Source organism: Empidonax traillii, unplaced genomic scaffold, assembly GCF_003031625.1.
Source record: "Empidonax traillii isolate 1590-97213 ecotype Southwest subspecies unplaced genomic scaffold, ASM303162v1 scaffold34:size3740991, whole genome shotgun sequence".
In the NCBI taxonomy this organism is placed as follows: domain Eukaryota; kingdom Metazoa; phylum Chordata; class Aves; order Passeriformes; family Tyrannidae; genus Empidonax; species Empidonax traillii.
Window position 1 is genome coordinate 2015340 of NW_020955227.1, and position 21213 is coordinate 2036552.

Sequence of the window (21213 nt, forward strand, 5' to 3'; positions counted from 1 at the left end):
TCTATTCATTCCTGGAGGCTGCATCTGGAGTACTGTGTTCAGTTCTGGGCTCCTCAGGAAAAGAGAGTCATGGAGCTCCTGGAACAGGTCCAGTAGAGGGAAACGAGGATGACTGGGTGACGGGAGCAGGGAGGTTAGACTCGATGACCCACTGTGGTCCCTTCCAACCTCTCCCATTCTGTGATTCTGTGACACCTGAAGGGCTGTCTGGGGCCAGGTGGGGCTGGATTTAGCAGGGTGGTCCCCCCAGTCAGCCCTTCTGGGCTCTGCTCCCCCAGGGGGCTTTGTCTAAAGGACACCCACAGGACAGGGGGACCCCCTTGAGGATCAGCATAAAAGTTTATTATATGTAAGAAACAAACCCATGAGATATGTACACATATTTACAGGACAAAATGAATGAGCCTAATTATTTACAACAAGAATTCTTCTTCATCCTTCACAAGTCTGTACATCGAGAAGTGATTGTGAAAACGTATTTACACGCGTGATCCAGCGGCTGTGGGTGAGACAGAGGTGGAAAAGAAACGGAACCGAAGGGTGAGGTGAGGGGCATCATGTAGTCAGACCTCAGCAGGGCTAGGTGGTGGAGACCAGTGCTGGTGTGCCCAGACATTGTCCCCATTCTTCAGGGTAGCAGTGTGGACCCCCTGCCCTGTCGTGTCCTGAGGAGGTGAGTGATAGATTTGAGGTGGCTGCTTTTCCTCCTCTTTGCCTCAAAATTGCTGCCCTGTGCCCCAGCACCTTTCTGGGCCATCCCTCCTCCTCCAGGTGTAGGTTCCTGGTCCCATCCCATGCCCCACAGCCACCAGAGGGGTGCAGGTTGGAAGCTGGGGGGTCTCCCAGGGCCTGGGGGAGGTCACAGCTCGCTGAAGCGCACTGCTGGCTCCAGCTTGTGGGACAGGGCGGTAAGGACCTTGTCGAACTTCTCGTAGCGCTCGGCCTGGCTGCTCTCAGCCCCACGGCTGCCCCAGAGCAGCCGCAGCTGGAACTCTGTGCTGAAGATCTCCAGCAGCTCCGCTCTGCCCTGGAAACCTGCAGGGAGGGAGAGTCAGTTCCCCAGGATGGGATATGGATCCCCTGCCCATGGGATGCTCCATCCTGGAGCTGCACACTGGGACGGTGGTGGAGGGAAAGGGGCTCTGCTGTCCCCACTGCTTACCCTGCAGCTTCACCTCAGCGTTGGTGTGGTAGAGCCCACCGTGGTGGGCCACCATCCGCGCCGCCTCCAGGTGGGCCATGACCACCTCCACACCATTGTCGGTGGCCTCCCAGGGCTCGGGGCTGTCCGTGAGAGCCTCGTCCCGCTCCAGGAGAGTCACGAGGGGTATGATGTGGGGAAAGGTGGTGTTGGTCAGCGGCGGCCCTTCTGGGGAGAGAGGAGCCCTTAGGACCCCGCGCGGCCCCATGACCCTGCGTGCCCCTCCCCATCTCCCTGTGGAGCGCTCGTGTGGCCACGCAGGCCTGCGGAGCGAGGCTGCCGCTGCGCTCCCACGGGAGGCTTTAGGGCTCAGCTGGAGCACAGCAGCTGCTGTGCCTCTTTGATCGCTGTGCCCGGGGCCATCGCCTCACAGACACCAGCTTCTCCCAGCCAGGCTTTTCTCTGGCTGTGCTGGGAAGGGAATGCTGCTGCCCCTGCTTTTCCCAGGGCTGCAGTAGGGAGCAGGTTTGCAGACCCCAGAGCACTGGGTATTGGAGGGACATGGCTTTCATCTTCCCCGGCTGGCCACCCTGTCCCTTGGTTTGGCACTCACTGCCAGGCGAGTGCGAGGGTTTGGCTTGGCTGGTTTTATTTAGTTATGAAACACTTCCTTGAGAAGGAAGAGGCAAACAAGGCCAAATGGGCCCTGCTGGGTGCTGGGGTGGTTCAGCAGCCAAAGGGGAAGTGTCTGGCAGTGGCTGGGACAGGGTCAGAGCTCTCAAACAGTGAGGCTGTGCCCAGACAGAGAGGGAAGGAGCAGGCAAGCGAGAGAAGGGGAGTTGCTCCCATTACCTTTCCCTTCATTCAGGCTCTTCAGGAATGGCTTAAGCTTCTTCTCATAGAGGATTGCACCCTCCGTGTGCCGCTGCCGCAGCACCATCCAGGTCTGCTCCAGCCGGGCAATCTGAAAGGAGGCAGGGCAGATGGAGTGGGCTGGGGGCAGTGCAGCCCCTGGGCACCAAGCTCTGGGCTTGCAAGGTGCTCCCAGGAGCACAGCCTGGCCCTGGAGCCATGGTCCCCAGCCTTGCACACAACAGTGCTGGCTGCTCCCCAAAACGGCCTCCTCCACCAGCACTCACTGCCAAAGGTGGCACATCCCTGGCACAGAGGCTGAGTTCAGGATTTCTCCCCCCTCCCTGTGCCCCAGGACAGCAGCTTCCCCCTGTCGCAGCGGCCTTGAAGATGAGATGCAGGGAGGGGGCAGCCGTTCCACCTCCTTTGTGCAAGCAGGAAGCAAGACTTCCCAGCTGGGCTCGATTTAAAATTGAATTTTAATCTCCTTTCATCTTCCAAAGGGAGCAGTGTGGCCCGGAGACGCGGCTGCCACAGCCTTGAGACTGATTTGTATTGTACCGGAGGGCAGATTCATTTCCTCCCAGGAACACAGCCCAGCACAAAACAAAAAGCCCAACCACTGAAAAACAATTGGATCCTGGTGGGACTGGGCTGTCTGCTCCATGGAGGGGATGGCTCTTCCCCTTCCCTGCTTACATCCCAGCGGATGCAGCCCCACGCCTCCTACCCTAGGTATTTTCCCCCCTTCTCCCACCCCAATGGCTGTTGGATCCTGCAGGACACAGGGAGAGGGATATGCTTTGGGTGAGGGGGCTGAGCCCAGGCCATGAAGAGTAAAGGCACGTGTTCCCATACCTGTGCCATTTCCAGGGCGTTCATCACAGCAGCAAAACTGAACATGTTGCCCATGGTGCTCTTCAGCTCAGCAGCCAGCTGGATGGTTTTGTGGAGCAGGGCCGCCCGCTCCTCTGTGCTGCCCGTGCAGCCCAGGATGTCTACAGCGATCATGATGGACATGGTGTGAAACCTGCCGTGGGTGAGACACAGAACAGGGTCAGTGCAGGCTGGCTGGGGATGCTCCTCTATGCCCAGCCCCGTGCCAGGCCGGGGACAGCCCGTGGAGGGGGCTGGACCGTGCCCATCCAGTGGGATGGGGCAGCCCGGTGGGCTCATCCCGCTGTGGCCGTACCGTTCCAGCAGGTCGAGGCGGAGCTGGTGGCCGTGGGGCAGGGTGAGCAGCTCCATGCCAGAGCTCACCCCCATGAGCCGCTGCATCTCCGCTGTCACACCCAATATCCGGGCGACCTGGCAAGGAAGGTGAGAGCTGATTAGACCTTTGTTAATTGGGAAGAGGCTGAAGCGTCCCTCGGGCAGTCTCTTGCCCCAGCCCAGCCTCTGCCTGAACTGGCTGGAACAGCATGGCAGAGCCTGGCAGGGGTGTTCCAATGCTCAGGGATGCTCTGTTCCCTGCCAGCCCAGAGGGCAGCAGTGCCCATCCCTCCCGCCTGGCCCTGGCCGTACCAGGCAGTCCACTTTGGTGATGTGTTTGGCCAGTGTCTTCACATCCACTTCTGCCAGCAGCTCTTTGACCTTCTTGAGCACAGTCATCTCCAGGGGCTTGTTCTCCAGGGGGATGAGCAGGGACTGGAAGGCAGCAGGGTTGAAGGAGGAAGTCATTTCCATGGTGGGAGGCACAAAGCCCGTGAAGTCCGGCTCTGCTTTCAGCCTCTGCCCTGCCTCTGCTTCACCAGAACTGTTCTCCACAGTCCCTCTCTGTCCTTCCTCCACCTTTAGCCTCTCCACGTAGCTCTTTGTTGGCATCTGCTTGATGTCATGAGCTGGCCGGTCTCTGCTGATGGGTGAGGTGGGGTGCAGTTGGCAGTAGTGCCCTGAGTCCGCGTCGCTGTAGCTGTTCACGGAGGGAGAGGGGGAGGCACGGGCGTACCCGTGGCAGGGAGTCGAGTGGGAGCTGTGGGCAGGGTCTGGCAGAGGTTTGCTGTTGTTCCCGTGGCACAGCTGGGGCTCGCTGGACCTTCTTATGACCGGAGAGGTGGGGGTGATCCCGGCTGCTTGGCAGGCATGAGGCTTTAGCCGCGTAACTGTGTAAGGAGCAGAGGAGACACTCAGAGAGCCTGGAGATGGGCACACACATAGGGACCATGGGTGCAGCAGCCCAGGGATGAGGAGCTCATGGGGAAAAAGCCCTGCTGCCCAAAGGGACTCAGCTGGTCCCAGGGCAGCTGCGTGACAATGCGAATGAGGACTGGCTGAGGTCCTGTCCTCCAGCCCTCTGTGGGGACACCTCTTTTTGCCATGCCAGACAGTTTCACTAGCAGAGAATGACACAGGGGCTTGTTTTTATAGCCAGCTCCATCCCTAATTTCCAGGTTCCTGCATCACACCCAGCCTGACCCACGTCCCCACTGTCCCCAGTGGGGTGGAGGGAAAATGCCTACCTGTGCTGTAGGCAGGTGACACTGGGTTCTCGGAGATGGGGGACATCGGGGAGTGCAGGTCTTGGATCTGGTCCACGCTGACGGCACAGTTGCGAATGATGTCTCTGTGGTGGGGCAGGGACACGCTGGGGAGGGGGGAGATGGGGAAGGTTAGTCCCTGCAAACAGGACCTGGGCAAGAGCAGAGGGGCTGGGATGAGGGTTTGCTGCCCCATCACCTCCTTCCATGACTACCCATAACAAACTGAGCCCCTAGCAAGCTCAGCTGGAGCTGGCAGTTCCTGCAGCAGCTGGGAGCAGAAGGGGTCAGCACCCACATAAAGCAGAGACAGCCCTGCCTGCAGGGAGCTTGGGGCTATGCAGCAGAGCAGAGGAGGGGAGAGGGAACCAACAGCACACCATGCAAAAGTACAAGGAATGGGATGGGATGGGATGGGATGGGATGGGATGGGATGGGATGGGATGGGATGGGATGGGATGGGATGGGATGGGATGAATTCGGTTCAGTCTGCTCCAGGGTGCTATGGGCAAATGACTCTGGCAAAGAAGTCATACCATGTAGTTTTCTAGGGTTGTGCTGCAAGGTGGTATCTAATGGGTGTCTTACTCTATTTCTACATGTCAGGATAGTTAGGTGAACTATTGGTCTGACCCCTAGAAGAGCTGGAAAGTGCCTGGAAACTGGAGTCAGGGAATTGCATAACAAACAAGGAAGTCTTGGGTTGGTGAGGCAGCAGTGATGGCAACACTGTGTGTCAATGGTGCTGCAAAAGATGCAGTGCCTGGGAGTGCAGAGCACAGGGAGGGTTGGAAGGCGATATGGCAGGTAATTCACTGCCCTGCCTGCCGTGGATGAGGGCTGGGCTGCTGTGATGTGTTTGGTTTTGAGCAGTGTGCCTCTGCCCTGGGAGGAGGATGGGACAGCAGTGGCGGTGATAAGGGGTTTGGGGAAAATGTGAGTGATGAGGAAAGGCTGATGGATCTGGGCTCCTCTTCTGGAAACACATATGCTCTCCTGGAAGTCTGAGTGTTTTCCTTTTCCCAGCCATAACAGTTGGTTGCCTGTTTTCTGCTGGCGCGTTCTCACCCTGCCCTTGGGCTGAGAAGGTCGGGGTGGTGAGAAAGCAGCTTGGCTTTAACAACAGGCTGTGTCCTGCTGGGGATGCAGGAGGAGAGGGATCCCCCCTTGGCTGGTGTGTGGCCCTGCCTTCCCTGCAGGGCCCTGGGCATCCCAGGACTGCCAAAAGCAAGCCATACAGAGGAATTCTCTTTCTCCACCTCTGGAGAAGCCCAACTGCCCCATGGTTAATGTAAGCAGCTCAGCCTTGTGCAGCATTGGCCTCCTCCTGTCCATCAGGCTTTCAGCTTTGCTTGGTAACTCCTTGCAAATGCTGAATGGAAAGGGCTTTGAAACTAAAAGGGCTGTTCAAAAACAAACAACAAATGCTCTCTTGATGGCTCGGACTGACTCTCCTCTCACATTTGCCTGGGAAAGCTTGGCTCTGTGGCTCTAACAAGCCCTGACATGCTGGTAATCCTGGACTGGGTGATTGTAAAACACTCTCTGGCTTCTGGCCTGCAATGCTAAAGTCATGTCTGCTGTGGTAGCTGTGTGGTTGGCAGCCAGCCTGGGAGAAAACCTCAGTTCCAGCTGAGTACTGGTTCTTTCTCCCATGCCTCTGCTGGTCTCTCTCTTCCATCCCTGATCCCAAACCCCTGCCCTGCACCCAAGGAGCAAGGACTGAGCACCACCCTCCCTCTTTGCTGGGGTTGACTCTCCACTCAGCTGAGCCGAGATGAGGCTGCGTGCTCACCTGCTCGGGCACCCCTCAGCCCTGGTGATCTTGTCTGCGGTCAGGCCGTCTGTCATGGTGATGCTCCTCCTCTTGATGTGCCCCCCTTTCTGGTTGGAGGGGCTGTGGGGCCCCCCGTGCTTCCCGTTGGCCAGCCCATAGCTGGCCTCCAGGTAGCGCAGGGGGAAGGTGCGGTTGATGGGGCAGTAGACGATGGCTCCGCTCTGCTCGGAGATGGCCTTGCGGTTGCCCACGTAGAAGCGGACGAGGGCGGGCACATTGTCAAAGCTCTCCTGCTCAAAGAGGTACTGGACACGGGTGTGGCCGTCGCTGGACTTGACCGTCACCTTGTTGATCTTGAAGTGGAGGGGCTCGTTGCGCCAGCGGCACGTCAGCACGTAGTCACCCAGGCTGGTGAGGGAGTCGCGGATGAGGAAGTCGCCGTTCCTCTGCACGAGGCTCTCGGACACCTGGCAGGGGACAGGGCAGCAGCTCAGCCACAGCCCCACTGGATGAGCCAGGGGACATGGGTGGGTGTTCCAATAAGGTGTTATCTGGGGGACTTGGTTGTTCCCCTTGGCCTCCGAGCCATCGGAGGGCATTTTCTACAACAAAACCAGGCAGCTCAGAGCTAATGAAGCCCTCGGTCAGAGGTTTCCCAGGGGGACAGACTGTGCTTCTGTGTGGTCTCGGGGAACTCTCCCAGAACATTCCAAGCAAAGGGTGCCCAAAGCCACCCACCTTCCCCTTCTCACCTCCCGGGGGATGCGGCCGTGGTACCAGGCGTGGCTGCGCAGGTCAGTGCTGCTCAGCTTCAGCTCCTCTTCCAGCTCCTTGTGAAGCTTCTCTGGTGATGAGTCAAGGATGTATTTCTCCTTGGAGAACTGTACAAGGGAAGAGAGAGTGTCAGCTGGTGCAGCACTACAGGGCCTGGGGAGGGAAGGGCTGGCAGGATCCCCATGTGGGGACTGTGGCACCTGCCAGGAGCAGACCTGTTCCCAAGGGGCAGGTAACTCAGAGCTGTATGTGAGGATCACTGCTTGTGGCCAAGGATATGGGTAATGTGCCTGCTGACAGCCAGGTCTTGTCACCAGGAGCACTTGGATGGTCTCCTGGTGGCATGTCCCCGTGGTGCCTGGCCATGCTGTGCCCTGCGTGCTGCCCTTCTGCCCCAGCTCAGAGCTGAGTGTGGTTGGGCAGGAGAAAACCTGCCCCAGCTTCCCCTTAAACATCTCCAGGGACGAGCTGCCCTAGGAATCCCTCTTTCAGGAGGAAACCTGCATTATTCTTCCGCCTTGAAACATCCAGAGTGTTTCCCCTCCCAAAGGGTTAACTCGCTGTGTTTAGCCTGATGGTGGCATGAATAGTAATGACAAATGTAAAGGGAACCTTCTGCATTGAAATGAGCTTTTACCCGGCACTGGTGCACCTGAGCCTGGAGGATGCAATTTGCCCCCTCCCTTCCTCCGAGAGATAAGGGATGGCGTCATGTCTCCATTGGCTGGAACCTGCCTCTCTCCCTGCCTGCAGCTTGGCCAGTGTTCCCAGAGGGCAGTGAGGATGCCTGGCTGCCGGCACCGTGGAGCTGTGGAGCTGTGGATGTTCAGGGAGGTGAGCACAGGCTCAGGGTTCCCGTGTGCTCCACATGTGAGGCCGGTTCTCCTGTGGCTTTGAGCTGAGTCCTGCTGTGGTGCCAACAGTGCTGCATGGTGGAACAACGCCTGTGAGCCAAGACTCCTGGATTTCCTCCATATCCCAGATGCGTGCTGTCCTGAGGTGGGGATGCACGTGCCTTTGCCAGGGATTAGGGAGCTTGGATGAGGCTACTGGAGTGTCCTGCTCCAGTGTTCCCATGAGCGAGGGTGGCTCAGTAGCTGGCTCACCTCCGGTGGCAGGGCCAGCGTGGGGAGGCCCCGAGGGCTGGCCCAGCTCCTTGGCGCCTGTTAGGGCAGGATGCTGGTGGTGTCTTGGAGGACAGGCACAGGCTTGAAGCCCTGCTGACACCGCTCTGGCACTGCCAGAGGAGCAAACTGGCACTCATGGCTGGCATTGTGTGGTAGCTGGTTCTTGAGAGCACTGGGGGCTGCAGCCCCGTGCCAAGGCACCAGGCACTCAGAGCTGACCCCTTTACCTCATCCTCTGTATCCCATATCAATTCCCTCTGCTCCTCTAGTGGTTGTGAATAAGGGAAAGTGTTGAGCACAGTGCTGCTCTTCTGCCTTGTACCCAGTGCTCCAGATGTGCTCCTGGGACCCCACAGGGTCCCTCAGCAGGACCCTGACTCCAGGTCTTTCCTTCCCTAAGGAATATATTCAGTCCACCTTGATAGCTACATTCATCAGCCAAACTAGGTAGAGATCTTGTCCTGGGGACCCTGTTCCAGCCTGGGGAGAGAGAAGAAGGCAGTGGCAAGGGGCCTGTGTGATGGACTGTGCTCTCCAGGGCTTGCCCTCGCCAGCCTGGACCTGCCCTTATTCCTCCCTTCCCAACTCCTGTCAAATCAAAAGGTGCTAGGAGAGTGGACGCAGCCTATGAAAACAGTTTGGTTAGAGCTCAGACTTGCTCGTCCAACTGTGTTTACTCTCTCCATGAGAGTGTCCTGTTGGCTGGAGCTGCAGGGACACGTGGATTGTTCCCTCCAGACCGAGGGCTGCAGGGAGCTGAGCAATCGCTGCTGCTCTGGGCCCTCCTGGAGACAAAGCCACCCAGTGCTGCTGAGCCCTATTAAAAATAAATGGTAGCCGGCGGATGCTGCCGGGGTCCGGCTGCCTCCTGGGGGGCCCAGGCCGAGCAGATGCCGTTTCCATGACAACAAATCCATTGCCACTGAGCAGACCTGCCTTGGCCAAGGGGTGGTGGGGGACCCTTGCCTGCAGCACCCTCCCTATGACACGGCTCACCCCAAAATCTGGGGCAGGGAGGGACCCCCCCAGTAACCTCTCCTGTCTGTGCAGGCAAAAGCCATCAGAGCTGAGCTGGGAGCAGTTTGGAGACAGCTATCCTCCCACCAACCCCTGGAGCGGGGATTAGTGCCCGTGCTGCTCAGCATTGTACACCAAGGTTTTCCCCCAAATCCTCCCCATGCAAATGTGCAGGATAACAAACACAAGCCCAGCTGAGCAGTGCCCAGCGTCTCCAAGCCCAGATTTGGGCAGCAGCCGGCTGGCATCCATGCCAGGAGCCATGAGCTAAGCTAGCAGGAGAGAACAGGAGGTTTGGGAGAGGCAAGGGAGGTTTTGCGTCTTGCAGGCGGGGGAGGGAGCCCAGTTGTGAGCAGAAGGTGCCGGGAGTCACCTTCTCCAGCTATGTGGAGTGCCTTGTGCCTTCAGCTCTGCTTCTGGGCAGTGAGATCCTATCTGATCTGCACAGCCACCAAAAAGCCATTGCTTGGAGAAAATGTGAGGCTCCAATGCCTGGGGAGGCAGCACAAGAGCGATCACAGGGCACCCTTTCCTTGGAGTGACGTGACCCTGGGGACTGCTCCTCCTTGCTAGTCTCTTGCACTATTCCATTTCAACAGGCTGCCAAAACCACTTGGCTGCTCCCCTTTCTGAGCAGGAGCGGGGCTCACCACAAGCCCTCAACGCACGAGGCCCACGTGCTGTGGAGGGATGTGCTTCCTCCAGCCCCCCGAGCCCTTCGGCAGCGCTCGGCTTCCCTCTGCTCCATGGGCAGCGTGTCTCGGAGGAGCCTGGCCGGTGGCTGCCAGCTGGCCGGGTGCCGAGGCGCTGGCAAGGCACGGCACGGCATGGCAAGGCAGCACAGGCCGGCCGGGCGCTGTCAGGAGCGTGCAAGCGGATGTCTGAGCGCCGCGCTGAAAAGGCACCGCTTGGCGCTCCCGGCCGTGCCAAGAGGATGTCTAAAGATGCCTCACGGCCCAGTGTGAGGTCTTGCACACAACTGGGTCAGAGTGGGGAGAAGCCTGGAGTTCCAGCAGCACCTGGTTGGGGTGTGTGGTGCTGGGTTCCTGCATGGAGAGCCCCCAAGGCCTCTTCCAGCTGAGCAGGAAGGAACGGGGATTAAAGCGGTTCTCCAAACCAGCCGCACCAGACAAACCACCTCAGGAGCTGCCAGAGATGATGCCAAGCTCTGCTGGAGGAATCCCAACCAGCAGCCAAGCTGGCTTGGTTGGAGAAAGGAGAGTGCCGCAATGGGCTGGTTCACAGGGCTGGGGCTCCTCTGGAGCTGCCTTGCAATGGGGCAACCACCATGAAGAGGCAATTCCCAAGGCTCTCCATCCCTGCCTGCTTCCCTGACTCTCTCTGCTGCTTTTGTGATGGAGGAGATGCCTCCAGTCCTAACTGAGTGGCAAGGATTGGAACTGGTAGTGGAAGGGCAAGAGCTGTAGGGGTAGACGCTGCTGATGGCTGTAGTACATGTAAAACAGCAGCGACTGTCGCTCTGCCTGCTGTAAGGAGAGCTTCAAAGGCTAGCATATGGCTTTCTCTCCTTGCAGAGGTAATCTTATGAAACCAGAGTGATTTCCATTTGCTTTCCTGCTCTCCCCTCCCAGATCTGGAGGAGTTGCAGATGAAGATGAAGTCAGCTTGGAGAGCAAGGTGTACTCACACCCCACCCTGCTCTTCTGCTGATAACATCTGAATATCCCCAAGGCACTTAGCACATCTGTTCTGCCTCCTGCTCTCCTGCTGCCTGCCCTGTGCTGGGACCCTTGCTAGGGAAATCCCAGCCCTTTCTGGAGTTCTCCACCCCTGTTTTGGCTGCTGGAGTAGCTGTGGGGCCTGGGAAGCAGAAGTGGAAGGGAATGGAGTAACAAGCCACTGGGAACAGGTGTATGGGGAAAGCCACAGAATTGTGTGAGGGGTCTTCTCTGCTCCCTCCATACCTGGCAATGAGCTACTTCATGAAGTATTTTGGAGCAAACATCCTTGCTGAGGGACAGATAATATCACAGTAAACCCAAGAGCCAGTCTGTGTGCCTGCCTGGTGCAGGACTGCTGTGCTCACTGGTCCCGCTGCCAGGTACTACCCAAGAATGGTTAGTCCATCCCACATGACCACAAGAAAATACCCCCACAAACCACCCTCAGGCTGTGATGGGCTTGCTCTCAGTCTTCATGCCCTGCTGCGAGCCAGTATGTCCGGCTGACCTTGGTATCCATATGGAAAAGAAATCACTTGTTCCTCTGTCCTCTCTTGCAATGACTCTAAGCATCTAAATGGCCTCTGAGAAGGCACCAGCCTATCTGCACACCCTATGGGTGACTGAAGACATCTCTTGGCTGTGTCACATCTCCACTAGTCCCCACTGAAGGCAGACCTTGGCTCAAGATCTTTGTCCTGGAGTGCAAAGTCCTTCCTAGGACTGACCCTGGCTACCCTCAAGGTCTCCTCTCCCCTTGTCTATGCTCCTTTGTGGCAGCTCTGGAGCAATTCTCTGTGGCTGGCAGGGGTGGGGTGCAGCTGCAGTTGATGGCCAGCAACATCTGGGTGCTCTGAGGTGAGACCAGAACCCCAGGTTGTGTGGTGGGGTGGCAGAGCGTGCTGCTAGTGCTGCCCCAGGGGAGCATCTCTCCAGTGCAGTGATGAGGGGAGTGTGTATATACACATTTCCATCCATCTATATATTACTTATCTCACTCCAAGACGGCGGCAGCGGCTGCTGCTGCATCCCTTTTCAGAGCTGCTATTGGCCAGAAATGATGTCAGTGCTTCCCAGGCTGGGTGCACCGCCATTGGCGGTGAGCAGGGATGCGGCTGTCAGCTGGAAGCGCTCCAGTCATTCATGGGGACTTCAGTGTGTGTTTGCTGGGCACGCTTGGACACAAATAGATGGTGAAAGATCTGGCAGAGCCAGGTGAGCACTTAAGGCTTCACTTTTAACTCTTTCTGAGGTAGGGATGGAGTGCCCTCCATCCCCTCTCACATCTCTCTGTGAGAGCCAGACCTGTCTCTCCCTTGTTCTGGCAGCAGCTCGCTGAAAGCACCCCATCACTCCCTGCAGTGTGCAACCCAAGGGCACATCCCTGTGTTGCTCAGTGGCCTTTGGACAACTGGGAAAAGCTTTTCTGCTTTTCCCTCTTCACCCCCACTAGCAATCAAAATCCCTGGTTTTGCGCTGAGATCAGCCGCAATCATGACAAGACTTGAAATGCTGCTTCTGGGCTCCGTCTTACCCAGCATAATCTCTACAGCTCAGCACCTACCTCGCTCAGCAGGAGTACTGAGTAAGACTGCCAGCTCTCTTGGCTGCTAGTTCCCTTCTAACTTGCAGTATACCACAGCTCGTGCTTCAGACCTGAGCCTGCTTGGCTCCTGCAGTGCTTAACACCTTTGCTCTCTAACTCAGTAAATGAGGGAACCAATTCCCAGTGCCATGCCCCTCTGGTGTGAATGCCAGCGTCCAAAAATAGGACACCTACACTTGTGCCAAGACAGTGGCGATGCTGGAAGCACCACAGGACAGGTGACAGATGGATCCCAGCTTTCTCCCACCAGTCAGACCTGTGCAGCGCAGCGCATAGATGAAGACCTGGGCCAAGAAGCTGCGTGTTCATCTGGGCTCAGTCTCTGCTCTGTGCTCAGTGACGCTCCGAGCACATGCCACCTTTTGGGGGGTGCTAAACGAGGTTTAGCATCATGAGGTTTGCCGCAGGCGAGGGCTCCTTCCAGAGACTTTGCCGCCTGTCAAAGCGCAGGTCCGGCGGGATACAGCGGCTCTGGCTGCGTGGCCCTGGCTGCAGAGGGGGCTGAGATCTGTCCCACCACCCCGGTGCTCCGCTCACCCCGCGCTCGCTGCCGCCTCGTCGAGCGCCGCCGGCGCGGTGTCCGCACCAGCTCCGTGAGAGCGGGGCAGCGCGGGGGCATCGCGGGGCTCCCCGGGGAGGCTCCCCCGCACCCCCGTTCTCCAGCGCTGCCCTCGGAGGACCAGAGCTGCCTCCGGCTGGTGCAGGGCCGCGGGTCCCACCGTGCGATCCCCCCTCCCACGGCCCCCCATCGCCTTCCCCACGCGTGCGGCACCGCGGGCGCTCCGCGCCGAGCGCGGGGCAGCCGGTGCGGTGCCGGTGCGGTCCCGCCGCCGCCCCCGCTCACCTGCACCTGCATGAAGGAGCCGCGGTAGAAGCAGCAGGCGGCCGCGGACAGGGCGCTCCACAGGCTGCACCGCTCGGTCATGGCGCGGCGCGCCCGGCGGGGGCTGCCCCGACCCGGGCTGCACCGCCGCCGCTGCCGCCGCCGCCGCCGGGCTTCAATTTCAGCCGCTTCCCCGATTACCTCATCCCTTGTCGGTGGCGGAGGGGCGGGCGCGGTGCGGCAGCTCCGCCCAGGCCCGCCCCGGTCCGCCCCGAGGGGCCGCCCCGGCTCCGGGGAACCGGCACCTCCAGGGGAACCGGAGCCCCGGCTCTGCCTGAGCCCTGCGGGGAACCGACTCCTTTGAGAGGAACCGGCATCGCTGAGGGGATCAGGCACGGAACCGGCACCCCGGCTGTCCATGCCCTGAGAGGAACTGGGAACCAGCTCCTCTGAAAGGAACTGGCACCCCAAGGGGATCAGGCAGCCCCGAAGAAAACCTCCAATCCCTCTGCGCCCTGGGGGGAACTGGGAAACAGCTCCCCTAAGAGGAAACAGTGTTCCCGTGTCACAAAGGGAACCAGCATCCCTGAGGGGATCAGGCACCCCAGCTGCCTGTGCCTTGAGGGGAACCAGCAACCCTGGTGGAATCGTGCACCCCTGAAGGGAACCAGCACTCCGGCTGCCCATGCCCTGAGGGGAACTGGCTCCTCTGAGGTGACTCAGCTCCTCGGGGGGGAACCGGCACCCCTGAGGGAAACCAAGAACCCCAACTCTCTGTGTCCTGAGAGAAACTGGCTCCTCTGAGGGGATCAGACACCGCTTTTTCCCCCATCCCAAATCCACCTGCTTTTCCCAGTGATGCACATAGGTCGAGGGCTGCCTTGCCCTCACCCTCCCTGTCTCCCTTCACCCTGTGTGGTGATGCCTTTCTGGGGGAGACACTCATGCCCACCTCACACGGCGGGGAGCCAGCTGCCTGTTTCCTGCGTAGGCCGTCTCCGACTGGTGTTTAATTAAGGCTCCGCTTCGGTTTAATTAAGGCCACGGTATCACGTATGGGATGTGCGAGGCAGCACTGATGACTCAAAGCATTGCTCCTGCCTTGACTCTTGAATAAGCTTCCCAAATCCCTGCCTGAACCCACTGCCAGTGGCTGCCCTGCACTGGGGGCGGGCAGGGGCTCCCTCAGCCTCAGGCAGTGACACAGACCCACACCCTGCTGTTTTCACTCCAGGTCTGTCCTGCACTGCATGGCCTGGATTTGGCTGTGCTTTGGTAACGGGAGGCTTCAGGTTCCCATCTGCAAAGCATGTCCTGGCCCAAGGACCCCCGTGCCTCCAGGGTGATGCTGTGACCTCGGAGAGGTATTCCTGCTGCCACTGACCGCAGAACCCTGCAGCCTCTCTGCTAATTAATTCAAACGAGCCCCTCTCATCCCCAGGCAAGGAGACAGCAGCCAGGGCTGATGAGATACAGGTCCCTGCATGAGCACAGAACAAAGAGCTCAGAGGCGCTGGCCGGGCCCTCGCTCTGCCCCTGATTTTGCAGGGAAGGGAGAAGAGGGGAGAACAGCAGGACAGGGCTGAGATGTGGGAGAACAGGGACAGCACACAGACTGCAGGCAGGGAACATGGGGCAGCAGGTGCTCATGGGTCCCATGGGTGCCTGCATCCCTGCCGGCATGGGCAGGGAGCGTGGGCTCTCCTCCTCGCCTCTTGCCTGGGGCTGAGGGACAGAGCAGATGGCAGCATGCAGGGAGATGCTGCTCCAAAAGATCTGACGGTGAATCATCCTCCTGCCAAGTCTTCTCCCGGTGACGGGCTCCATGGTTTCCCTCTGAGGCTTTCAGCAATGATCTAGCAGGAGCCTCATGGGGTGCTGTGGGGAGGTGTCCTCCAGCTGTGCTCATGCTGCCCCTCCTCAGAGGGAAGCTGAAAACCCCTGACTGAGCTCTCACAGGGACACGAGGCAGCTTCACTGGCTGCTGCTCTCCTGAAGGATAACACCTTTCTGTAGCTCCTTCACCTGAGCGGGAGCCAAAGCTGTGCTGGCTGGGATGTTGAAATACAGAGCCCGGCGTGCAGATCCCCAGGCAGCTTGGAAATACCACCCCTTAGGCCATTATTAAAGCACATTAATTACCAAGCGCTTATTGATCCTGGCTTTGTGACCCTCTCTAGCTCCCAGTTGCACCTCTAATCAGGGCAGGCTTGGTGATGGGAGCGCTGGCCCTGGACGGTTTGTAGCTGAAGCTCAAGGGCTGATGTTTGGCAGATCCTTAGTGCATGCCTGGATACAGACCTGCCCATCAGCCTTTGCTCATGAGGGCTTTGATGCACGTTCTCTCTCTCCTCCTCACTCTCCTTCACTGACTGTTTTCTTCCTGTCTTTCCACTGCTTGCCCCTCACTGGTGTTTCCCCTCTACTTGTTTCCCTCCCAGTCACAAGGACATATTCCAGTGGCGGGTCCCAGCCCTGTCCTCCCTTGCTCCAAAGGCAGGCACAGCAGCTGCCTTCCCACCCTGAATCCTGCAGGACCTGGGGCTGAACACTGCTGGGCGCTGAGCACGCTGCAGCTGCACGGGCTGCCAGCCAGGCACAGCGCCTGCAATCAGCTGGAGTGTCCCTGTCATCCCGGTCACTCACACTCCAGATAATTACTTATTTGACTAAAATAGCTGCTGTCACTGCAGCCGTCAGTTGACCGAAGGGAAGTGGCGTATAAATCACAGCCCGTGGGCACTGCCTGGACATCACAGGGATGGGTGAGAAATAAGGGCCAGATAGCTCAGATCTGGGATCTGCCTGGATGGTAAGGAATTCTCCTGGCTCATCAAAAAGAGCTTGATCTCAAAGGCACAGCCATACTCATTGTTCCCCACTTGTGTTGTCTCAGTCTATTAACTCATGAGCCATAAAATGTGCCTGTCTCTGAGTGCCACACTGACAGTGCCAGAGAAAACACCCCAAATAACCCTGTTCCTCCCCTCACCACCTCCTTGCCCTTGCAGGACCTGCCTGCACGAGCAGGAGTTTTCCTGCACATCCTGAGGCACCTCACACCAAGACCCTACCCTGCAAAGCCCAGGGTATTGGGTTTTCAGGTGAAAATGAACTCCACTGCAGCCAGAGCCAATACACCCAGTCAGAGCCTTGTTGTTCTGGCACACACCCCACTTCCAGCCCTGTGAGCTCCCACTCTGCCAGTCTCACATGGCTAAAGGGTGTGGAGAGGAGGACATCCCACCAGGGGATCACTCTACACATCAAAAGCCTCATCCAACCCTGCTGCCCGAGGCTGCCAGTTGCCAGACTCAGCATGTGGGGTCCTCATTAGCCCTATGGATCACGATGACCCCCATTAGGAAGAGAAGATGAGCTCAGGGTCCAGCTCGGTCTCCTGATCCTGCCAGTTGGTGCTGCCACAGGGTGTTCCCACATTTCCACGTCTGGCTACAGCTGCCACCCAGAGCCCCAAGTCCAAAGATGAAGGTTCAGGGCTCTGTACTAACTAGACCACCCAAGCTGGGTACCTCAAATCACCTCTCAACAAACCACATCTGCCCCATGGGGTGACCGGACCAACCCTCCACAAACCAACTCCCCAAAGGCCATGGCATGGCAGTGACCACTCGGGCAGGTTTCAGTGCTCTGTGCCCCAACCACGCAGCATCCCTGCCACCCTTCCCCTGCTCCTGCCTGGTGCCCATCGTGCCAGCAGCCTCCTGCAAGAGGGCCGCTCTCCTCCAGAGCCAGGCGCCTCGCTAATGAATTTCTGGCCAGACATGAAGAGTCCTCAGGAATGTTAATAGTTTGCTGGAGGATAAGCAAGAGATTTGGAGAGATTTACACCAACTTTCATGTGACAGCCACGAAAGTGGCTCAAACCCTTCCGTTTCTCTACGTGGGGGCGGAGGGAGGAGGCTGCGTCCGTGGGTGTTCGCAAGGAACTTGGAACACAAAATCAGGCAGCTCCTGCGGGAGCAGCACTGGGGGGGACCACGTAGGGGTGGTGTCTCCTCTGCCTTCCCTGGCCTTGCTGGAAATTTATTCCAGAGCCAAAGAGAGAGTCAAAAGGGGATGGTGGGATGAGGGGTGCAGAGCTGAGCACCCCACTGGGTGTGGGACCCAGCTGAGATCATGCCTGGTGTCTTACCTTCACGTACTCACTGCCCGGCTCCAGGCCATCGTGATGGCTAGAAGGAAACAGAAAAATAAAAATACTTAAGTAAAGAGCAGTAGGTCATGACAATCAGGTCAAAGGTGGTGGTGCCACGGCTTGGGTGAGCAGGGACCTGTGCCCCTTGCCTTGCCACGGGGCTGAGAGCATGGCTGTGGTTTTGGGAGAGGTTCCCAGGGCCCCAGCAGTGTTCCTGCCTGCTCTGTGCCCACTCTCAGCCCAGGGCTTATCCTCCCTAATGCGATCAGAGGAGAATGAGGCCTTTTTAGAGGATCTCTCCCCAAATCGGCTTGGGACTGTGTGAGCTGAGACCCAGCAGCCAGGCTGGGGTCCCCTCAGGTCACAGTGCTGGGGGGTACATGCCAAGGTGGGGGACCCTGTTCCCTGGTAGAGCTGCATTCCCAGTAGGTGGCTGTTGGGACGCCACCCAGACAAGCATTTCTGACTTTATCTGTGGCCTCGTGTGACCCCACAGAACTCAAACTCCCACTGAAGCCAGGGCTGAACTGCAACTTCCTGGCTGAGACTGCGAGATTTGCCCTCCCAGCATACAACCAGTAGAAACTCCCATTCTCCTTGGTGGCATGTTCATTCTTAGCCCTACTGACAACAAACCCAACAGTGTTGAGACAGAGCTGATTCAGCAGCTTCTTTGCCATCATTTCCTGAGCATTTAGGAATGCTGCTACTGCTTTTTGTGCTCTTGCAGGTCTGGGTATGTGTCCGTATGAAGGCTTCAAAGGGGAACAACAAAGAGTTCAAATGGAGAGTGGCTGTCACAGCCCGAGCTGGGGTGCACTACCTTGAGATCTTGCCTTTCATAAAATACAAAAATCCAGGTGTCTTTAACCAGAACCCAGAACCTGTCACCTCCCCAGTGCCAAACTTCGGAGTGGACATCCCACTGCTTGTTGAGGTCACCTGCCCGAGCATGGGGCAGAAGCAAGGGCCCAGGGATGGCAGGGTGCCGCAGCAGGGCAGGCAGCTGCAACTAAGAAATAACGAAATCCAAGGGTGTCACAGACCTGGGATGCCCTTTCCCTGCCAGGAGCCACCTTGCTCCTCCACCTCGTGCCTGTAGCCATGGCCAGACACATACTGGGAGCTGCTGGGAGTCCTGCACACAAACCCCTCCGAGGATCTGCACCAGTGGCATCCCTAGGGAGCCAATTTACTCCTCTGTGGGCTCCCTCCAGGTTGAGGATGATGCCTGGTAGCTTCCCCAAAGCGAAGCAGGGATAGCACAGGTGATCATTGCTGGATATCCCACTGGATATCCCCCCTGGCATTACAGTGGATCCTGACAAGGTCAGCATGAGCCCCTCGGAGTGTCCAGCCCGGCAGCAGACAACTCCCACTTCTATAACACCTGGAAGTGTTCAGAAAACATGTGGATGAGGCACTTGAGGACATGGTTCAGTGGTGGACATGGCAGTGCTGGGTTAACGGTTGGACTCAATGATCTTATTTTTCCCACATTAATGATTCCATGGTTCTCCGAACACACGCTGCTTAAACCACATCCCCTGCTGTCCAGCTTGGAAAGGGAGAAGGGGCTGGAATTCAAGCCCACAATTTTTGGGGGTGAAAAAACAGAGCTGCATTTGGGAGGGGGGGATGGACACAGACTCCCCTGGGCAGCTGCGGGCTGCCTGCCCGCCCCGGCACTGCCTCTCCAGGCTGTTTGCCTTTCACACGCAGCAAAGAGCTGCCTGGTGCTGCGAGAGCCGTGAGAAAAACCGGCAGGAGGACGGGGGGCCTCCGGGCAGGAAATCGGGAGCATGGGAGCAGCTGGGAGACTCTGTGAGGGCCCGGGCAGGAGAGGCCCCCGTGCTGGGGAAGGGCAGCAGCTGGGGCCGCAGCCCCCCTGGTTCTGCACATTCCTGGAGGAAACGGCATTTTTGGGGGCAGACGAGTGCCTGGGAGAAATTCCAGGGCTGCCTTTGGAGTGCAGTCGTGGCTGAGCCGCTGGGACCCGGGGCTGCAGCAGTGGTACCAGGGAGTGGGGTTTTGGTAGGGTGGCTGTTCCCTTTGGGCTTGGAAGGGCATCACCATGACTTTCAGATGTGCCAAGCTCCAGGCTGGGAACAGTCCAGGGGGATCCTGTGGGTCCAGCTCTGGTTTAGAGTCCAGGCTCTGCTTGCCTTGGGATGGGGTGAAGGCTGCACTCCTGGGGAACCAAGTTTGGGCACCTCATGCCTCAGTTCCCCCCCTTTAGGGCTGCCTTGGTGGAGGTTTTAGCTGCGTGCTGCCAGAGGGGTCTGCTGGCAGCGTCAGGCAGTGCCTGTGCCCTGCAGGAAGTGGCACTTCCCGAGCCTCACGCACGGCTGTGCAGAGGGAAACCGAGTCACGTCCGCTCCACGGTCTGCCAGAGGGTCATCTCCCGTTAGTCACCGTGTCCCTGATGGAGTTACAGCCACCGCCTCGCTCTGGGCAGCTCCACAGGCTGGGTGCCACTCCCTGTCCCACACCAGCGCAATTTTACCCCCTCGAGGGCCTGATCTTGGCAAAACCCTCCTGTGTATGGGCATCCTCAGCCCATCCTGCCATGGGGTCTGTCCTTACCAGGGATGCTCTAAATGGGGACAAGTGAAAATGTGCCCCAGGGCCATGCTGCCCCCCCCCCCCCCTCCCTGCATCAGGGAACATGCTGTTGCCGTGGCCTGGCGGGAACAGACTGTCCCCATCCCCAGGGATGTGCCTGCGCAGGAGGAAGGGCTGGGGTGTGGCACTATCCTGGTCCCGCTTCCGCCCACCCACCCCACAGCAGAGTCTGGCCATGGGGACTGCTCCAGCAGATGGCTGCTCCCCGAGCTGGGGGCTGTGGAAGGGGCTCCAAGTAGAGTGTGGAGGGGCCCTGATGCCAAGAGCTGCTCTGGGCACTCTCCTGCCTCAGTTTCCCTGGCGAAGAGCAAGGCTGCACCCATCATCAGGGCAGCACCAGAGGATGCAAAAGAGCATTTGGCCCTCAATATTTGGGGACCCAAGTCCCCACTCCCCAGATTCAAGACACCCAGGTGACCCATGCACGTCCCCCTGCTGTTTGGCTCCCAGCCATGCTGGCTTGGGACCTAAGCATTTTCTGCAACCCTCCTCGAGGTCCCTCCACCTCTGCTGGGGCTCTGCTCACCAAAGGATGTGGCAAGGCCCCCAGCGCCCCACACCTCCGAGCCTCTGACCCCCCCGAACCAGCACAGCCCCCAGTGCCGGGTCCACTGAGGTTTCGGCAGCTCTTTGCATGAGCAAACACCGCCATGGGCCGGGGGCCTCGATGGCCAAGCAGCGACTCCGGCGGCATTTGCGGTGAAGCTTTGTGCCCGCCCCAAGCAAAGTCCCTTCCCAGCCTCTCCTTCCCCATCCCCTCCGCTGTGCCGGGGTGCGAGGGGTGGCCAGAGGGCCGGGACCCCTTACCTGCCCTGTCCCAGGGTGGGAAACCTCCTGCCCACCGCTGTCATCGGCTCTGCGCGATCCAGCGAGTGCCTCTGCTCCGGGATGGGGAGAAGCCTTCCCGGGAGCTCTCCCGCCTTGCACTGAGCGTCGGGACTTTGGGGCGAGCAAGGCGGTGGCGGACCCTCCTCCTTCCCGTCCCAGCCCTCCTCCGGCCCTCCCTTCGCGACCGGCAGGAATGTGTGGCCGGCACAGCCTGGCTTCCACTGCCGGCACGAATTTCTCCTCCTCGCTCTGCTCTCGGGACCACCCAGACCTCCCAAACACTCGGTGCCAGTAAAAGCAGCCCCCAGCCCTAGGGCGGTGCAGG

General features: G+C 58.8%; 1 protein-coding gene across 3 annotated transcripts; it reads right to left on the reverse strand.

The window, feature by feature from the left end:
* Positions 1–316: 316 nt before the first annotated feature.
* Positions 317–20973, reverse strand: SH2D3C (SH2 domain containing 3C). Of its 3 annotated transcripts, none has more exons than XM_027877824.1 (11): positions 20868–20973; positions 17433–17472; positions 7000–7128; positions 6266–6714; positions 4453–4577; positions 3518–4095; positions 3186–3301; positions 2852–3023; positions 1994–2105; positions 1163–1366; positions 317–1035 (listed from the first exon to the last, which is right to left on the reverse strand). In XM_027877824.1, the coding sequence occupies exons 1-11, from the start codon at positions 20909–20911 to the stop codon at positions 860–862; spliced, it is 2145 nt and encodes a 714-aa protein (XP_027733625.1). In that variant the 5' UTR covers positions 20912–20973; the 3' UTR covers positions 317–859. The 3 variants fall into 3 exon arrangements, with proteins under 3 accessions (XP_027733625.1, XP_027733623.1, XP_027733624.1); XM_027877822.1 differs by having other exon boundaries at positions 1163–1369; XM_027877823.1 differs by lacking the exons at positions 17433–17472; positions 20868–20973 and adding an exon at positions 13298–13482 and having other exon boundaries at positions 1163–1369.
* Positions 20974–21213: the final 240 nt, after the last annotated feature.

What these genes read in the sequence shown, in the direction of transcription:
- SH2D3C (XM_027877822.1), bottom strand. Translation starts at nt 20,911, where the DNA reads ATGACAGCGGTGGGCAGGAGGTTTCCCACCCTGGGACAGGGCAG. An exon ending in CCCACCCTGGGACAGGGCAG is followed by an intron (nt 17,473 to 20,867) that starts GTAAGGGGTCCC and finishes GTTTCCTTCTAG; the next exon opens with CCATCACGATGGCCTGGAGC. An exon ending in GAGCCTGAATGAAGGGAAAG is followed by an intron (nt 1,370 to 1,993) that starts GTAATGGGAGCA and finishes CTCTCTCCCCAG; the next exon opens with AAGGGCCGCCGCTGACCAAC.